The sequence below is a fragment of the Sphaeramia orbicularis genome, chromosome 18, assembly GCF_902148855.1.
Source record: "Sphaeramia orbicularis chromosome 18, fSphaOr1.1, whole genome shotgun sequence".
NCBI lineage: Eukaryota > Metazoa > Chordata > Actinopteri > Kurtiformes > Apogonidae > Sphaeramia > Sphaeramia orbicularis.
In genome coordinates this window covers 16,924,125-16,944,896 of record NC_043974.1, presented here as the reverse complement: position 1 = coordinate 16,944,896, position 20,772 = coordinate 16,924,125, and the positions used below count along the sequence as shown (strand labels likewise).

General features: G+C 37.0%; 1 protein-coding gene across 3 annotated transcripts in view; it reads left to right on the top strand.

Annotated features, from left to right (window-relative positions):
• The window catches only part of lrch4 (leucine-rich repeats and calponin homology (CH) domain containing 4), a 78,486-nt gene that overhangs the window by 49,251 nt on the left and 8,463 nt on the right, over positions 1 to 20,772 (top strand). For 2 of the 3 annotated variants that reach the window (XM_030162157.1, XM_030162156.1), the window contains exons 17-18: positions 187 to 264; positions 3,383 to 4,698. In XM_030162157.1, coding sequence (XP_030018017.1) covers positions 187 to 264; positions 3,383 to 3,616 — 312 coding nt within the window. In that variant the 3' untranslated portion in view covers positions 3,617 to 4,698. Of the gene's footprint in view, positions 1 to 186; positions 265 to 3,382; positions 4,699 to 20,772 lie in introns of those variants that run through there. The other variant, XM_030162158.1, reaches the window with a different exon arrangement.

The window sequence follows — 20,772 nt, the reverse complement described above, 5'->3', positions numbered from 1 at the left end:
AAAAACAGAAATAAAGGCATGTCTGTAAAATATGTGAATTAAAGCAGTTTTGTTCGTTGCAGTTAACAAAGGGGGGTGATTTAAAAAAAAAAGTACCATCTTTTAATCCTGATTAATGAAACAGTGGTTGAATCATTTCTGTCTCATGACGTTACCTAAGTGTGGCTTGTCTTGTTTCGTTTTCAGCCAAAACTGAGCTCGGCCAAGTGTCGACTCAATGTGGAAAACTTCATTGGTGCTTGTCGAAAGCTGGGCGTCCCCGAGGTACAGTCCCCGTCTCAGTCTGATTCAATTGTCCTTTCATTATGATTCTATATGCACAGGAAATAGAATGATTCAAATAGCCTGACAGTTGTCCCTTAGATGCAGACAGGAGGACAGACTGTACATACTATACACAGTCTCCACCGTGTCCTCTTTAATGGGACATATACAGAATTGTGCAAAAGGTTTAGCTTGTGATGCTCGTACACATGCATTTTTCGATTTCTTTGACAGTAAGTAGATCCAACAGTAAGAACCTTTGGATGAGCTGAGTCAGATTAGTTCTGTAACAAAACAGTTCAAACACTTGGATCCACAGGTCCCACTAAACACTGACTTTGGCCTTTAGAGTTGGTGAGTTTAATCATGTGTTTTTAAAACTGTGCACATTCTCCCCAACTCTTTTTATAAAGCAACTGAGGAATAATAATGTTCATCACAATCCTGTAAAAATAGCACAGCTGAAGCACTTTTGCACAGAACTGTATGTGAATGTCACAGGTTTGACATAGCCTTATAAAAATGAATGAAATAGTGGTCGGAGTATCTTATTTCTGTCAGAAATTTTGTGAAATGGCTCCAATGTTCAGACAACAGTTGTTAATGGGTCTAGATTGTACAAACAACAAGTGATCTGATCAATCAAGGCTAAATTTTCACATTTTGCACAAGAGTGAGAAATACTCATCCATTCATATGTTAATCATCTGGATTTGGGATTTACAGATACATATAAATAGCTGTACTGACTAACACAGCCCTTTAATCCTCCAATTGAAAATAAATAGCTTTGTATATAATAAACACATGCTGAACCATGATGTTCTGCATAAGTTTACATTTAAGAACTGAAACCTTCTTTTCCTCTCTACCACACTCATACTGATCAGACCCAGAACTAGCCTCTAAGATTTAAAGTTAGTTTTAGACTCTTATAATATAGCAGTTTTTATAGGCGTTATGGATAATTCAGGATTTTACAATTCAGCAGTAATAAAAGCAGCTCCTGCAGGGCTGTCAGTGTACATTTACTAAATAACATCTGAGGAAACATTTAGGGTGAGCAGATTACAGCAGTTTGAATGTTTAACCAAACAAATAATCTCTCTCTATATATATTTAGCATTTCACACTTGGATTAAACAAAAACTTATTTTGTTGATTTAATTCAGTACACAGCTGTTGAAATAATGAGATAATTTGTGATTTCAGTAGAAATTCAAACAGCTCTTCAGCTCTAACAGTTTGTTTGAAATTTACAATAGACATGATAAAACCTAATAGTAACAGTCATTCAATAAAGTCTAAAAGCTACATTAGTGACCAAACTGAAGACAACACAGCTTAGCTTAAGCTATGTACAGTGGTGCTCATTCAAACACCTGCCATTTTTTTGGGGGTAAATTCTTATTTTTGTAATGAAATGAATGAGCTCATAATTATACACGCCACTTTTAATTGGCATGTTATCTGTACACACAAGCTATTGGTGTGTTACGTTCACCCTGCGTCAAATACCACACACTGGCAGGTGGGGTTATGTGAACTGGACATCTTGGTCTAAATTGACGCCATCAAATGATGGTGACTAAAACGCGAAAGGTCAAAAAATCTCAGTTTTGTCAAGTTTGTGCCTTATGTGATAGAAGTGACACTTAAAGCACCGTATGACTTTTGTCACCAATTTTTTATCAAATCTGTAAAACCTGAGTCATAGCCTAAGTATCATGAATCTGGTAGTCTTTCTGTGATTATGCACCTGCATCACTTCCCTCACAATGAACAACTTTGAAGATGGCTCCATCACAGGCTGTCAGTTTGGTTACATACCAAACCGATATCGCACTCGGGCCTTTTCCGAAATTTTATTGCAAAGTGCATTGCAGGAATGAGAATTCCTCACAGCCACAGTATGGCCACAGCACCAACAAACACGAAAACAGCTTCATTGCTTCTTGCTGCTGCGTGGAATTCTGAAAAGGCCCGAGTGACTGTTGTTTCAGTTTGTGATGATGTCAGCTTTGAAGTTGTTCACCGTGAGGGAAGTGATTCAGGTGCATAATCACAGAAAGACTAACGGTTTCGTGATACTTAGGCTATCACTCAGGTTTCACAGATCTGATGAAAAATTGGTGACAAAAGTCATACACAGCTTTAATAAAATATTTTATTTCAGGGGTATTTTATTCATGGTTTTTCTAAAAACACTGTATTTAGTTCAATGTGTGTTCTTAATGATGGTTCCTGTAAGTGTCCACAGGTCTGCTGTGGGGGTTTAGACCCAGGTTGGAACAAGGTGTCTTGAAAATCCAGTAATAAAATACCCCTGAAAAAGTATTTGTTGAAGTTTCACTTGTTATTCTTTCACTTGTGTATCACACATAAGTTACAAACTTGACGAGTCATTCATTTCATCACAAATAAAACTTGACAAAAATGGCAGGGGTATGAATTAAGTACAACTGTACATAACATGAAGGTCCATGATGGATGAGTAAAACACATTCCAACACCACATGACAGTGGTCTAATAATGAGATCTAAACGGTCGTCTTTGTTTCAGTAGGAAAGGCTGATGTTAATTAAAGTTTAGACTTCAGGCTTGAAAATATGCTTGATGTGTGACATTATTAATGTAGTGATTCACTGTGAAATATTGTTACAAACTGAAGGTAAAACAGGGGATTGTTTTGAGTGGCATGAATCTGCCACACAGATGGAACCCTTACATGAGCACCGTTCTCATCTCAAGTTCTGGATCTACAGTCATGGACACGAGCTTTGGGAATGACGAGTTTTGTTTTCACAAAATTTGCACACCTAACCTTTTTTTGTTTTTTTTTTTGGACACATTTCTGAGGAACACTGAAGAACAATTAGAAGCATAAAGATACAAATAAGCAGAATGTCCGGTTGTCATTCCTAAACCTTCTGGCCATCACTGTATGAGTTTGTGCTTTGAGCTGAGTTTTGTTGCTCCATAGACTGTTTGTCTTTAGGGTGGGACTGATGAAGCTTTAACGTCAGTCCTGTCCTAACATGTCTGTGTCTGTCCTGCTGTGTTCGTCACCTTAACATCATGACTGTCTTCTTCTTCTCCTTCTTCTTCCTGGTCCAGATGGACATGTGTGTGTGCTCTGATGTGCTTCTGTGTAAGCTGCCCGCTGTGCTGCGCTGTGTGACGGCCCTGCTGGCCTTGCAGGTGGGGGAGCCGGCGGAGGACCGCTCCCCCCGGCCGTCCCCTCCTCCTCCGTCTTCATCGCCGTCCTCGCTGCTGTCCACAGATTTCCTGCTCTTCTACTGTGTGGCCATGGCGCTGCTCTACGTCCTCTACTGCTACCTGCTCACCTAGAGGACACACAACACACACTGCTCATGTATCCATGTCTGTCCAACCACTCTGAACACACACACACACACACACACACAGTGGTTGGCTGTGTGTGTGTTCAGTGTGTTTAGATAGAGGAGTGTGTGTTCCCACTCCACAGCTGCACTGCCGGGATGTTCCACATGTTGCAGCTGAGCACCTTTTGGAACAAACACACACTACAGGTCTTTGTTAGAGGAGTTTGAGCAGACGAACAGAGACGCCTTAGCCTGTAGCTTAGCCTTCAGCCTAGATCAGACATGTTTGGGGGAGGGGGGACTTTTTAGAGTGTATGAGAGGCAGAGCTGCTCCACAGGTAGAAATGATCTCAGTGGGTGAGACGTCTCTGGTGTTGATGCACAAAACCAAAACGTCCAAAGAGGTGAGGCTGACTTTTTACAGTGGGGTACAATGAATTTTATCCCCTGGAAAATAAAACACACTACTTCAGCTGTACAGTTCAGTTTGTATTTTTACTGCGCCACTAATTCAGGAGCTGCTGGTCTGATTCAGATCAGTCAGTCAGGTTTTTTTTTTTTTTGGTGACAAACTGAATGGAGTTTGATAATTATTTCAGTTCCGCCCCTCTACAGCTGAATGTCAGAGAATCCATTCTTAGATGTTCTGTTTGGTTGGTGCCCCTTGAACACATTGGTTTATTTCTTGGTACACTTACGTTAATCTATTGATTGAAGGTCAATATGTACTTTAGATAAAACACAGACTACGAATAAGTAAACCTTAAAAACAGGGAAGTAACTATTTAGAGACATGAGTGAATAAACAGTAAGATTTAAAGCTGCAGTAAGTCCTGTTTCACCACCAGGTGGCAGGTTATAAACTCCTTATCTCACCACATGAGGGGAACCTGTGACTCAACAGCTGACTGTTCCACATGTAGCAGAAACAGAATATCTGAAGAACCAGTGTCATTGCCTCTGGTTCAGCTGTTAAAGGCTCTTGCTGGTCTAACTGCTGTTTGGTACAGAGCGCTTATCCCTTTAAATTAAACTGATGAGTACACAAAGACTGAGGGGAAACAGTACACTTGGAGGCCAGTAAACTCAAACCCTGACAAACACACTATCAGTCTCCACAGAGTGGAGTGGGACTGCAGAGTTAACCCCTTTCCCTTCAGGGCTGGGTATCGTTTACATGTATGTTCACTACGTGTACCCAGACTTTAGCTTTCAACAAACACAACATAATGTAACAGAACAGAAATACGGTTTGGAATCTGTTCCTGAGTGCACCGGTCTACGATGTTGTAGAAATTCTCTCTCAAAGACCAAATGTACTAAATCTTACCAACTTCAATAAGATGAATTGGAAAACAAAAGGCAGAAGTTCTGTTAGGTGAAGCTCTCAGTGTAGATGATAAAGTGTCATCACACATATATATTGGTTTATGTACATTTATACAATATAGTTTGTAAATCTTCCACTAGAAAGAACCGGTAAAGTGAATGTATTTTAATGCACAAACTGTTTGAGTAGATCTGTCACACAAACAAACATTACTTTTGAATAAAACCCATTATTTCATTAACTCTCAAAATTTCACATTTTAACACAAGATTGTACTTTGGAAACTACATCCAACCAGAATTTTAACTTAATTTTCATTTACTAGTGACTCAAACTTGGTAAAGTTTCTCTACTTCTATTGTGCAGGTATTTTCCTAGTAGAGCAGTGGTATCATGCACTGACACTGGAAACTTTTACCCATAGATATTATGAGTAATTCAGTCAGTGTCGTAAAAGTAATGACGTTTGGTCCCCAGCCCTGGTCCTCCTAATTTAACTGAATTCTTTCATCATCGGTGCAGCTTTAACTTCATTACAGGCCTGGTTTCTGACTGTAGACAGTCGGTAGAACATACACACTAAACTAAAACTGGTCTAAACATTTGGACTTACTGTGAACATTGCTGATAACTGAGGATGAAGCAGCGTTTCATCGTAAACTAACCGTCCCCATTAGTCTGACTGATCTGAAAGACAAAACAAAGGTGAAAGGTCACATGAGTTTAACTAGCAGGCTGGTTAAAACGTCCACTCAGATACTGCTGCGTCTGGACTAGGGCTGAGTATTGGCAAGAATCTGGCGATACACTACAAATCACAATACTAGGATCACAATACGATATATCGCAATATATCATGATACTGTTAAAAAAGCAATTTTTGTCTTTTTTTTTTTTTAAATGATTATTTCCTTGAATTGAATCACGCCAGAAATATGCACAAATACTAAACACATTTTTATCTGATCACAACAGGATCTAATGCTAAAACTAAGCATTAAAACTAAAGTTGTATTTTACAGATTTAAGATTAAGTTTAAGCACTTTAAGATCCTGTTCAAATGTTCATATTCTATTAGTTCAGAACTAACATCAGAACATTATTTTAGTTCAATCTTAACAAAGGAACTAACATTATTGAATAAAACAGTGTTAAATAATAAGAAATAAAATATAAACAAAAAAGAAAAACAAAAAAATGAACCTCCACCATACCTGCATTTGAATAAATACCTAAAAATATCGATACAGTATTGTGAAATGAAATCTCGCGATATATTGCAGAACTGACATTTTCTTCCAGCCCTAGTCTGGACTGAACACATGACTCAGTGTAAAGGTCAGACCGTGGGGTGACTCTTTGTGGTTTCATTGTGCCTGGTTTGTGCTGGACTCACCAGGTCTTCACCTCTGAGATCCTCTGCCTCAGAAGCCGCTCCGTGTGTGTGAAAGGTTTCCACTCCAGCCTCAGTGGCTCAGACTGAACTGTGAATGTCATTTTTAACCTGGGCACACACGCAGGTTTGCTGAATAAGGATTGTTGAAGCTAAATGATGTTGTTTCTCACACCACGCTGCGGTGAGACAAATGATCCAGTGCCTGTCAGTGACCACTAACAGACTGCTTTCCTTTATATTAGCTAAGCAGCAGGGGGCGCTGCTGCTGCGTCAGTCGCCCTGAGGCTCCACTAACGGTACAAAACCCTCCAGGAGGTTGTGTGTGTTTTCCTTCTGTCCTGTCACTGGTCTGTTTGACCGGCTGGCATTATGTCACGTTTGTATAAATGTAAACAGGTTATTAAATTATTGTTTTTTTATTTATTTGTGTTGTATTTTCGGTTCTGTCAGGGCTTCGGGGAAACGGCAGAGGCCCTGGTTAAGCCTGTTGACCAAACAGGAGAAAGCCTCAAAGCTTTGAGAGATCAATGTGTGTGTTTTCCATCACACACAGGTAAATTAAAAGTAATCGATATTCAATTATTCGGAGTTAAAATAACATTGATCCTTTAAAGTTTTCCCCCTGTATTGGATTTATAAGTCATTGATTCCTTGGAGGCTCAGTTGAAGCGGCGGCCTCTGCTGTTTCCACCTCCTGCTGTGTCTGGCTTATTGATCAAAAGGTCAACGTCTGCGTAAACTCAACACTAATCACAGTCCTGATGCAACCGACACGTGTCTCAAAGCTAATGCCAATACACACACTATTGTGGAGTCAAGCCTGGAAAATATGAACTTGGAGTTGTTGGTTTTCTAGATTCTGCTTCTTAAAAAAAGCCTCAGAAATGATCGAGGAGCTCAACTTGAACTAAGCAGGGCACACGCTCGGCTTCAGTCCCACAAACGTTACATGGAGGCCTTCTTCTTCTTACTGACGGTGTACAGTACACTGGGTTTTGTAGTCCGTCCATTTTTCCGTCTCACGTCAAACACTCGCCGCCTGTTTCACCTTTTCTAACTCGCCTGCTGTTCAGATGAACTTTGTACTGTTGGACTCAGATGTATATTTTATAAATGAAACTGGACAAGCATCACACAGTTACTGATCGACTGGCTCAGACCAAGCTATATTCTTAAATATGTTAGTGGAACAGAAATACTGTTGTACTTTATATTTATATAATACCCTTGTATTATTAAGAATCTTTTTTGAGTTTATATAAATCTATATGGAAGTTGTTTTCTGCCGCTGTAAAGAAATTATTAAAAACTTTGACCATGTGCTGTTTGTCTGCTTTGCCTGCGTTTCCTGCTTTTGCTTTAGGAGTCGAACAAATGAACAGCGATCAGGGAACGGGTTATCCGCATTTACCTAAAAACATGGCTACTTTTCATCCAGATATCGTCTAAAAGACAAATAAATGTGATCAGAATATTGTTAAAAGTATTCTCAAACTTCTAAATGGGAAAAAAATGGAGTGATTTCTTAAAGCCAATGAAAAGACCCAAACCAACTGGATGTAATTAAGTGTTTTCACCTTTGACCACAAGAGGGCAGCAATGAGCCTGTTTCCCATCTCAAAACAATCAAACTGAAGATCAGAGAGGAAGTAGAAGTGTTTACAACTGTGGGATCAGCTGGAACTCAAATGGGATCACCTGAAATTTCTAGTCATTGATACAATTTTTTTTAAAAATTACTAATAAAAAATATATGATGAGTTGACAGACAATCCCAAGCCATAAAAGACATGACAAACTGAAGCTGAAACTGAAGCACTGTGGTTCTGTTTATCTGTCAAATGTTCATTGTGGTCAGTTTCAGATGCTGCAGCTCTTTCATAATTCATAGTTTGAGCTCTTGTTTGTTCAGTATTAATTGTCAGCCTTGTAAATCCAAGCTGGACTGACTGTACATATCCTGACCAAGGAAAAGAAAATTCTCACTTTGTGCAGTAATCTACACCTAGCTTTTCTGCCACCGTCCAGAATAATATACATTATATAGCGGCTAAAATTTCCTTAGGGGGTCAAATGAGTGGCCATTTTTGCCAAAAAAAAAAAAAAAAGCAATAAATGCATAGAACTGTGTTGAAATAATGCTAATACATTTGTGCACAGACTACTGATATTATTTGACAGTGGAAGCTCTATTTTCAGAAATATTGGATTTTCAATAGCACGTGTGTGTGAAAACTTTTGCTGGTGGACGGACGTGACATTACCCATGATGATCTGGTCAGTACCAGTACTTTATTAGTAATAAACTTATATACTTACTATTGCTAATTCTCCTCTTATTCATAAATGTTAGTATTGTGGATCTAAAACAATATCAGCTGACACAAAAACACAAAATGTGGCAGTGGACGGATGTGACATGGTTGTTACAGATCCCATCATACTGATGCTCGGCAGCCATGTCACCGTTTCCACAAATGATCCTTGTGCAAAAACTAGGATCATAATTATTTAGTGTATAGTTTATCATCATACTAAAGAGTAAATAACAATATAGAATTGTTATTTCTTTATAAAAATGCTTATTATTAAAAAACTGTTGATTTAAAAAGTGACGTGTGACATTCTTCATGTATGTATTGGTGTAACATAAGCAGGATGGATCAGCACCATACTCCATATTGAACCTGTAAAAATAAAATGGGATATGTAGTATATAATGTTGTAAGAAAAATTGGGGAATCTAAAAGAATAGAATATTTGTTTTTCAGGTAAATTCAGTTCAAATATAACTTGGCCATTTGTGACATGAAAATACAGCATTAATTGTGATGAAATTGGACATTTTTGACCTGAAAACATAGTTCATATGACCATAAACATGTTGCAACAGAATTGAAATCCTGTAAATTTGTATAACTTGCATTTACCAACACAAAGTTCCTTTGGGGATTCACTTATATTGATTTCTTTCGCACAAAGACAGAAATAAGACCTCTAAGCAAATTTTAGCTAATAGACTAAATGTCGTCTAAAATTAACGCTTATTTGCAACTTAGTATAGCAAACTATTACATGATCAAAAACAAATTAATTTTAGTAAAAAAAAAAAAAAAAAAGTCTCCATTTTGAATGTCTGGTGTCGCCAGAAATTTGTCATCAATGGGATCATGAGCCAAAAAAGGTTGGGAACCACTTAATTAAAATGTTTTCAAATGTGTCTGCAAGAGAAAAAGCATCAGAATTTCAGGAAAATAAAACTCCATCTTCTGAAGTTCTGAATCCTCAGTGTCTTTTTAACCTTTGTTAAGGGAAGTTTTTCCTCACCACTGTCACCAGTCATAAGTGTTTGCTCCTGGAGGATTCTGTTGGGTTTCTGTAAATTTGATTTGATTTGATAAAGCACTTTGTGACTGTCTGTGAAAAGTGCTCTATAAAGAAAATTTACTTACTTTGTATAACCACAAAATCCCATCTGAATTGTGGAATAAATGATAATGATAATAATGATAATGATAATGATAAATAATCTGGAGAAAAAGTTTCACCACAAAAAATGGGATGTTTGAGGATTCTGTCAATGTGTTCAGAATCAGACAAAGTCACGTCAAATGCCTGTGAGAGTTTCAGCGGCACGAAGTGGGACGAGGTAAAAGCTAGTTCACGCCATTTTGACTCATAGCAGAAAATGAACCTGATTATTACAGAGCAGCGTGAGAACAAGTGGGAAAAAAACCCAAAATACTGTGAAAAGCTTCGACACTTGATAGAAGGAGAACAAAACATGCTGCGGACTTTTAATCCCCCTGGACCAAATGTAGATTCTGTTGAAAGTTACTGCCCTAAAATTTAGATTAGATTGCAAAAATTCTTACATACAGGGTGGGGAAGCAAAATTTACAATGAACATTTAGTTGTTTTTCTCAGCAGGCATTACGTCAATTGTTTTGAAACCAAACATATACTGATGTCATAATCATACCTAACACTATTATCCATACCTTTTCAGAAACTTTCACCCATATGAGTAATTAGGAAAGCAAACATCAAAGAGTGTGTGATTTGCTGAATGCACTCATCACACCAAAGGAGATTTAAAAAATAGTTGGAGTGTCCATAAAGACTGTTTATAATGGAAAGAAGAGAATGACTATGAGCAAAACTATTACGAGAAAGTCTGGAAGTGGAGGAAGCAACAAAAAATGTACCAAAGCTTTTATTAAAGCTCTCAAATCCAAAATCCTAAAGGATCCAACCAAATCCATGAGAAAAATGGTAATTGAACTTGAGGTAGACAACAAGACCGTTAGAAATGCAGTAAAATATGATTGGAAGTTAAAATCTTACACAAGAACACCAAAACACTTGTTGACAACAGCAACAAATCCAACTTTTTGGGAATCATGTTTATGGCCGCCTTCTAGCCCAGATCTAAACCCTCTGGATTCTGCTATTTGGGGCGTTTTAGAACATGCTACCAATAGAACATCACACAGCAATGTCGACTTTCTTAAAGATACTATTAAAGAAGAATGGGAGAAGTTGTCACCCGAATATTTGAGGAACACTTGCGCAAGTTTCAGGAAGCGTGTGAAGGCAGTTATTGAGAAAGAAGGAGGACACATAGAATAAAAACATTTTCTATTATGTACATTTTCTTGTGGCAAATAAATTCTCATGACTTTCAATAAACTAATTGGTCATACACTGTCTTTCAATCCCTGCCTCAAAATATTGTAAATTTTGCTTCCCCACCCTGTATATATTTATATTTGAAAGTACTCAGATATTATAACTACACAAGGCCATTTGACCTTGAAAAAGTAGGTCAAGGTCACATATTTTCAATAGGCTTCTGCTCCATGTCCAGATGCATTCACAGTATAAATGTGGTGCAGATATCTAAACGCATTCTTCAGATAATGTGTTTATGTCGTTGAATGGACAGACAGACGGACAGACGACAAAATGATTACAATACCGCTTTGGCCAGAAGTTGGCCGAGGGGTAAAACACCCAGACGTGTGAACGCTTGAGATGAAAAAGTTGACGTGTTTGAGGTAAAACGTCAATGTAAAAAGCAATGGAAACATATTTAGTGAGTAATTATGGTGTGTAACGTTTACTGAATTAAAACAAACACAGATCTCATAACAGTGGGTTACAAAAAAATGTTTTTTGCAAGTTGTCTAGGTTTTTTCAACTGAATTCGGACCATTTTGCACCGCTAAATCCAAAAATGACATCTGTTTTTCCCAATCAGGTCAGGTTTTTTTGCCAATTTGATTTTGAAAAATTTGATCTTCTCACAAAATTGATTACATTTTTGTGACTTTATCAGTTGATTTTTTTATATAGTTCTCACCCAAAATAGGTTTTAAGAGAAAAAAAATCATTTTCTAACAGGATTCCTGTTAGGTACAATGGTGTATTCACCACAGATGTAGCAGAATACGTCAGGCTTATTTTTGCAAGATCTTCTAGTCGAAGCCATTTCATTCACCTGTAATATTAAAAAAAATTAATCATAAATTGGCAAAAGTAAAATCTTCAGAACTCGTTTATTGCAAGAAATATGAAAGAATTTTGTATCATATGATGTGAAAATGCCCATAAATGTAAGCAAAAATGTTAAAAAGCCAATATGTAGCATAGTTCAGAAAGTTGACCTGACTGAGCAAAATTAATGTGATTTTTGGATTCAGCACACCAAAATTATCCTAAATCAGCTAAAAAACTTAAAAAATAAATTTATTGTTGACCAGTGTAATCGACAGAGACAGCGATGAAATAACGCTGTTGACCAGGAGCTGCAGAAACTCATATTAGACCACGGCTTTGACAAACCCTTCAGACATCACATGATCCAGACCGGGGGTTTGGAGACTAACATTTACGCAGCTTTGAGTTTTTAACAAACAGGAATCCTCCTAAATCAGCAGCTTCGGCAGAGTTTCACTGAAACTAACAAATCAAATCCAATTTATTTCTATAGTGTCATCACATCCGAACAAACTGATGACTCATGACACTTTACGTTTAGAGCTGGTCTAAACCACACTCTAAAGCACAGGTGTCAAACATGCGGCCCGGGGGCCAAAGGGTCCAGTTCGGCCCTTGGGATGAATTTGTGAAATGCAAAAATTATACTAAGATATTAACAGTCCTTTTAGTTCAGGTTCCACATTCAGTCAATTCAATGTCAAGTGGGCAGGAGCAGTAAAATACTATCCATAATAACATAAAAATAATGACAACTCCAAATTTTTCTCTTTGTAAATATAAATATTTTCATGTATTTATACTAAAACAAAGATTAATTTTGCAAAAAAATGTAAATAACCTGAAAAAATATGAACAACCTGAAATGTCTTAAGAGAAGGAAGTACAATTTTAACAAGATTCTGCCTGTTTTTAAACGTTTTGTGTATCTGTAGATCCGCTGTGATCTGTAAGTTCTAATGTTCATGTGTAAATGATAAACTGAGGCAGAATAGAGTTAAAATTACACTTACTTTTTCAGTTTGTTCATGTTATTCACATCTTTTGAAAGGATAGTTTGTAGATGTAAACCTTTTAAATGTAAATTTGCTCTAAAACACAGAGAAAAGTTTAAAGTTGACATTATTTATATATCATTATGTTATTATTTTACTGGTCCGGCCCACTTCAGGTCAAATTCAGCTGAATGTGGCCCCTGAACTAAAATGAGTTTGACACCCCTGCTCTAAAGCCAATTTACAGAAACCAACAGATCCTCCAGGAGCAAACACTTGGTGACAGTGGAAGGAAAAACTTGAAAAGACAGAAACCTGGAGCAGACCCTGACTCTGGAGGACGGTCATCTGACAGGACCACAGCCTCAGTTCAGTCCAGGAACCGGCTGCTGTAGTATGATGCATGGTTCTAATAGTGTTGGATTTTTCATTATAGTTTAGTTTTTATTTAGTTTTGACTTTTTTTTTTCTCTAATTCGGTTAGTTTTAATTAGTTTTTAGAGCCGGTTTGATAGTTTTTATTAGTTTTCATTATTTCCTAAATGCTTAGTTTTAGTTTAGTTCTAGTTTTTTTTTATATCTTTTCTCTTCTTCACCGTCAGATTCACATAAATCCCAGACAGGACTCTGCTGCTTTCTCCCAACTTTAGTCTCCATGTTGTCAGGTTGAGTGGGGACCAGAAGACGACTAAATGACAAGTGACAAGAAGTGACAGACCGTTAAATATCATGTGGTGCCAGCAGCTAAAATTGCTTGAGGGAAATAAATCGATTTCGTATCAATCCGACATTGACAAAGACGAAAACAAAACGAATTTTAATCCAAAATTTTCATCTGTTTTAGTTAGTTTTGTAAACAGAATAGTTTCAGTTAGTTATAATTTTTTTTTTCTTTTAATTATAGTTTTTATTTATTTCAGTTAACGAAAATGTTTTTACAATTCTAGTTTTCATCAATTCGTTAGTTTTCGTTAACGATAATCACCTTGGTACGATGGACATGTGCACTCATTTTATTTTTTAAGAATCCACAGCGGAAAAAACATTTTCAGACACCCTAAAAATTTTCCACAACCTCAAATATTATGAAATACTTGCTGAAAAATCTTGTTGGCATTTTAAAAGGTGTGGTTGCATCAGACGCACAAATGCAAATGAATATTTAGTCCAGTGGTTCCCAACCTTTTTTGGCTCGTGACATCACAAATTTCTGGCGACTCCAGACCTTTTTCTCTTATAGGTGTCTTAGCGGGGTCGGGCGAGTGAAGAAATCTCTCCATTCTCAGTTTTGACTGTGTCCGGGTAGTAACACATGCGGTCACATGATCGGGTCAATCCAGATACGCCCTCGCTGATATTATGTCCTGCATTTTATCTGAACATGATTTTTAGTAGGAAAAATGTGCGGTGTTTTAATTATAATGAAATATATACTGAATCATTAAAGAATATTTTTATTAGTAATTTGTTTTTAAATTTTTTATCAATTACTAGAAATTTCAGGTGACCCCATATGAACTCCAGGTGACCCAACGTGGGGTCCTGACCCCAAGGTTGAAAAACACTGATTTAGTTTATTGTTAGCAAAAAAAAAAAATGCAATTAATGCAATGTATCACAAATGGATGATGTGTCCAAATAGTTTTTCCCATCACTGTATTTGGATGGAAGTGAAACAGACACACAAGTTAAGAGTTTCTGTTTTAGTTGAACCTTTAACCAGGGTGGGGGTTCATCAGGATTAGACCAGATGGGGTCAGGAGTTACAATAAATCAGCGGTTTCCAACCTTTTTTGGCTCGTGACCCCATTTTAACATCACAAATTATTGGTGACCCCAGACATTCAAAACAGACGTTTTTTTTTGCTAAAGTTAATTTGTTTTTGATCATGTAATAGTTTGCTATAATATGTTGCAAATAAATGTTAATTTTAGATGACTTTTAGGTTATATAATGTACATTTTTATTAGTGAGTTTTAATTTGTTTAATTTTTTATCAATTACTACAAACTTCAGGCGACACCACATGGGGTCCCGACCAAGGTTGTAATAGTTTTGGATTTTTCATTATAGTTTAGTTTTATTTAGTTTAGACTTTTTTTTCTCCTCTAATTCAGTTAGTTTTAATTTGTTTTTAGAGCAGGTTTGCTAGTTTTTGTTATTTTCTAAATGCTTAGTTTTAGTTTAGTTTTTTCATATCTTTTATCTTCTTTGCCGTCGTATTCAAACAAATCCCAGACAGGACTCTGCTGTTTTCTCCCAACTTTAGTCTCCATGTTTCCAGGTAGAGTGGGGACCAGAAGACGACTGGAAACCACAAGTGACGGACCCTGAAGTGTCGTATGGTGCCACTAGCTAAAATTGCTTGAGGGAAATAAATCGATTTCGTATCAATCCGACGTTGACAAAGACGAAAACGAAGGGAATTTTATCCATAATTTTTATATGATTTAGTTAGTTTTGTAAGCACACAGTACAGTTTCAGTTAGTTATCATTTTTTTCTTTTAATTATAGTTTTTATTTATTTCAGTTAACGAAAATGTTTTTTCAATTCTAGTTTTCGTCATTTCGTTAGTTTTCGTTAACGACAGTAACTTTGGTCCCGACCCCAAGGTTGAAAAACGCTGCAGTAAATACAGCATCGTTTAAGTGAAAATTATCAGTAAAATTTAATCAAGGAAAACACCTGCAGCCTTAAGTTTCACCCTATTTGGAGACAAACACATTGTCGGTTTGGGTCTTTTTCTTTGGTCATAAATAAGAAAAATATATATCCACCCTGGCCTTAACCTGTGAATAACCTGGATGATGATGATGATGATGATGAAGGGTAATGTTCAGTAACAGCCCGTGGGTTGAAAATCCCCTCCAGTTGTAAAAGGCTGACATATGCAGCTGTGTGTGGTTGTGCAGATCCCCTGGTCTGAACCCACTGTGCGGTGTGCTTCAGCCTGTTGGTGAAACTCCTGTGAGTTCCCAAACAGCAGGTTTTAACGCCGTCAACTGGAGCCAGTTCTTGTTGAAGCAGGTACATCTGTGTAGCCAAGGTCAGTGAAAAAGCAGAACGACGCCTTTAGCGACAAGGAGGTGACTCGACCAATCATCTGTGGCCTTTCAGAGCCTGCAGTCTGCCTCCAGACAGTGGTGTGTGTTGTTGAGCTCTGGATTATTAGTGTGTGTGTGTTATCAGAGCAGCAGCTGATCAGCTTATGGAGATGTAATCATGTATCAAACGTACCGGTGTGTGGCTGAGGTGGTGTGTCAGATCCTGAAGGGGCTCCAGGGGTCACTGAGGACGAGCTGAGGCAGAGGGTGGCGGTGGGAGGTGGTGGGGGGTCTGCCTGTCTGTAAAATGAAAAAGTGACAATATCAGTGACGCAGAACTGACTCCAAATCCACCCGGTTTCATTTCAGAGGCTTTGGTTCTGGATCCAAACACAATACCAGACGGTGATCGCCGACTGTGGACAAGCGCCGACAAACAACTCTAGCATTCGATTTATCTCACAAGAATGTAGATCTATGTGTATTTTCAGTAAAACTTTTCATTTGAGACTTGTTGACACTTCTGACCGTATCTGATCACATTTATGAGACAAAGGAAAGAGCCAAGGCCTGACAGTCTGTGTGTAAGACATGAACAGAACAGGCTGTGCACTTTTAATCCCTCTGGGTCAAATACAGTGGAAGACTGTTGAAAGTTACTGCGCTTTAATTTAGATGACATTGTCATTGTGTAAAACTTATTACATACCTATTTATATTTGACAGTACTCAGATATTATAACTGCACAAGGCTGTTTGACCTTGAAAAAGTAGGTCGAGGTCACATATTTTCAGTAGGCTTCTGCTCCATGTCAAGATGCATTCACAGTATAAATTTGGTCCAGATATCTTCATTGTATTCTTCAGATAATGCAGTTATATGGTTGAATAGACAGACGACAAAATAGACGCATTAAAATCTGCCTAATGGAAAATTTCACCAAATCTCTCACTTTTCAATTAAAAGTTTTTGTGCTGGCAAGAGGTGGTTTTTCGGGCGTTGCCAAATTGGTATATTACGCAAAACTGCAATGGAAAGACCTTTTTTCACAACAACAGTCACGTGAACAAAACAAAACAAAATAACAAGCATTCTCGACTCGAAACACCAGAGAAACGTGAGCATTTACCAAGACCTAGAGCAGGGATGTCAAACTCATTTTAGTTTAGGGACCACATTCAGCTAAATTTGATCTGCAGTGGGCTGGACAAGTGAAATTATAATATAATAATAAATAAATAATGTCAACTCCAAACTTTTCTCTATGTTTTAGAATGAAAAAAGTAAAATTAAATTATGAAAATGTTTACATCTACAAACTATCCTTTCAAACAATGTCAGTAATATGTACAAACTGAAAAAAAATGTGTAATTTTAACAATATTATGCTTCAGTTTATCGTATCCACAGGTAAATTATAACTTACAGATCACAGTAGATCTACAGATACACTAAATATTTCGTAACAGGTGGAATATTATTAAAATTGTACTTACTTCTCTTAAGACATTTCAGGTTGTTCATATTTGTTCAGGTTATTCAGATATTTTTTGCAATATTATACTTTGTTTTAGTGTAAATACATGAAAACATTTACATTTACAAAGAGAAAAATCTGGAGCTGTGTGTATTTCTAGGTTATCATGACCCACCTGAGATTGAATTGGTTTGAATGTGGAACCTGAACTAAAATGATTGTTAACATCTTAGTGTAATTTTTGCATTTCACAAATTCATCCCAGGGGCCGGACTGGACCGTTTGGCAGACCAGATTTGGCCCCGGGGCCACATGTTTGACACCAGTGACCTAGAGGGTGTTATGAGAGAAAAAGGTTACGTCTGGCAATTTAACCCTTTCATGCATAGTGGTCAGTACAGTGGACAGCTATTCTACAGCTGTTCTCTTGTATATTCATGGATTTTGTTGTTCTTTCATTGTTTTTTTTTTTTTTTTTTTTTTTTACACATAGCTTTATTAAAGTTTTAAGACACTGCATTTCTTTTCTGACATGAATTGGTAACATTATGTAGATCTCTCCTGAGGATAAACCCCCAGAATCACAAGCCCTCCCCACAGTTTTCACACAATTTATCAGTAAATACATGTTTGTGTGTCAAAAATTAAGCGTGTGGTGTCCAGCTGAGTGGATGTTTTTGCAACTTCATGAAAAATAGGTTCATTGTTCAATGTATTTTTAAATTTAAAAAAAAAACATATATACATACATATATATATATATATATATATATATATATATATATATATACACACACATATATACACACATATACATACATATATATATATATATATATATATATATATATATATATATATATATATATATATATACACATATAAAATTTATTTTTTTTATTTATTTTCAGAAGAAAATTTTCTATCACATTGTTTTTTTTCCATGCCTAAAGAGGAATAAAAACACTCAGGAAAAAAATTTTGATTAAGGTTCTCATAATTCGTGCGTGAAAGGGTTAATGACCTGCCTCATCAGTTGTGTGCATATAGCCTGGCACACACCATGCACACACCTGTGAACAGTGGTTGTGCTAACTCCAAAGCTCTCAGCCACTACCCTGTACTCGACACAGACAGCCGGTTTGTAAACAGCCATGGCAACGCGCTTATTGGCAGGAACAGTCTGCCTTGGACACTGCTCAGCAGCTGCTACAAGCAGTCCCTGTGCATCACACAACGCCTTAAAAGTTGCCCGGGTCATCCTGAAATTCTGAATCCATAGCGAGGTTATAAACATTAATGAAAACTAACGAAATGATGAAAACTAGAATTGTAAAAACATTTTTGTTAACTGAAATTAATAAAAACTATAATTAAAAGAAAAAATGATAACTAACTGAAACTGTATTGTGTGTTTACAAAACTAACTAACATGGATGAAAATTATGGATAAAACTCCCTTCGTTTTTGTCTTTGTCAATGTCGGATTGAAATGAAATCAATTTATTTCACTTGAGCAATTTTGACTAGCGGCACCATATGACACTTGACAGTCTGTCACTTGTGGTCACTTGTGGTTTCCAGTCGTCTTCTGGTCCCCACTCTACCTGGAAACATGGAGACTAAAGTTGGGAAAAAGCAGCAAAGTCCTGTCTGGGATTTATTTGAATACGACGGAGTAGAAGAGAAAAGATATGAAAAAACTAAAATTAATAATAAAACTAAACTAAAACTAAGCATTTAGAAGAAAACAAAAACTAATAAAAACTAGCAAACCTGCTCTAAAAACTAATTAAAACTAACTGAATTAGAGACAAAAAAAAAGTCAAAACTAACTAAAACTAAACTATACTGAAAAATCCAAAACTATTAGAACCTTGATCCACACTTCCTCTGTGAAATCTTCAACTATCACTTCCCAAAAACCTCATTCATAGCCGCTCCCAGGTGTAAGGGGCTTGACGCTCCACCGCCTCAGTAAGGCGCCTTGGAAGTCTAATTATGAACGCCAGAACCGTGGTAGAAATATGAATATATCTGTAAATCAACATATTTATGTTTGTCGCCATGTTTGTGGAATGACTTGTTACATCTCGCAATAATAAATGAACAAATGATCGTATTTGTGATTTAATGGAAAAAAACGACATTACGCACTTCTGTTTTTTCGACATTTAGTAAATATCGGTAAAGTTCTCGCATGAGTACAATGGAAAAGTGACTAATGATTACAATACCCGTCTGTCTGAGGGGTAAAAACTGTAGACTGACTCAATAAAACCACTGCATGTTTAGTGGATGTGTGGGACTGACAGGATGTGTGGTTCAATGGGAAACAGTCATGTGGTCTAATGAGTCCAGAGCAAGGTTCTAATAGTTTTGGATTTTTCATTATAGTTTAGTTTTATTTAGTTTTGACTTTTTTTTTTCTCTAATTAAGTTAGTTTTAATTAGTTTTTAGAGCAGGTTTGATAGTTTTTATTAGTTTTTGTTATTTTCTAAATGCTTAGTTTTAGGTTGTTTTTTTTAATATCTTTTTTCTTCTTCGCTGTCGAATTCAAATAAACCCTAGACAGGACTCTGCTGCTTTCTCCAAACATTAGTTTCCATGTTTCCAGGTAGAGTGGGGACGAAAAGACGACTCTAAACCACAAGTGACGAAAAGTGATGGACCATTTAATATCATTTGGTGCCAGCAGCTAAAATTGCTTGAGGGAAATAAATAGATTTCGTATCAATCCGACATAGACAAAGACGAAAACTAAGGGAATTTTATCCATAATTTTTATCCGTTTTAGTTAGTTTTGTAAACACACAATACAGTTTCAGTTTGTTAGCGTTTTTTTTCTTTTAATTATACAGTCTACTCTCGTTATACCGCCAACTTCCGTTCATGGCCAAATTGGCGGTATAGCGAAAATGGCGTTACAACGGGTTGCGTCCATAATGTGCATGTCTTTACTATATGATGTCTATGCTGCCTCCGTTAACCTGTTCTAATTGCGTTTCTAAATAAATCTTGATTCTGTTATGTTGTAAGGGATCATTTAAAGTGGGGAAACATTTTAAGGATTATTATACCGTGTGGGGAAATGACACCCCATCATCTTGAGGCTTTGGCTTAATCCCACGTCCTCTTCCCGACATCCTGACCTACTGAGTGTTCTGCGATAAATGAACGGTGGCCGTTCCGTAGACTTACTCGTAGCTTGTCGCGATCAGCGTCTGGCGCGTTTGTTTCAGTGCATTGTTAAAATTTATGTGTACTCGATGGCAATCACGCTGGCGGTATAACGGTCGGAAAATCAATGGTATAAGTGTTGTTTGTGCATGGAACTGGGCTGGCGGATGGCGATAGGCGGAAATGGCGGTAGCTAATGGAATAATGCATTGGGGATTTTTGTGCAATGG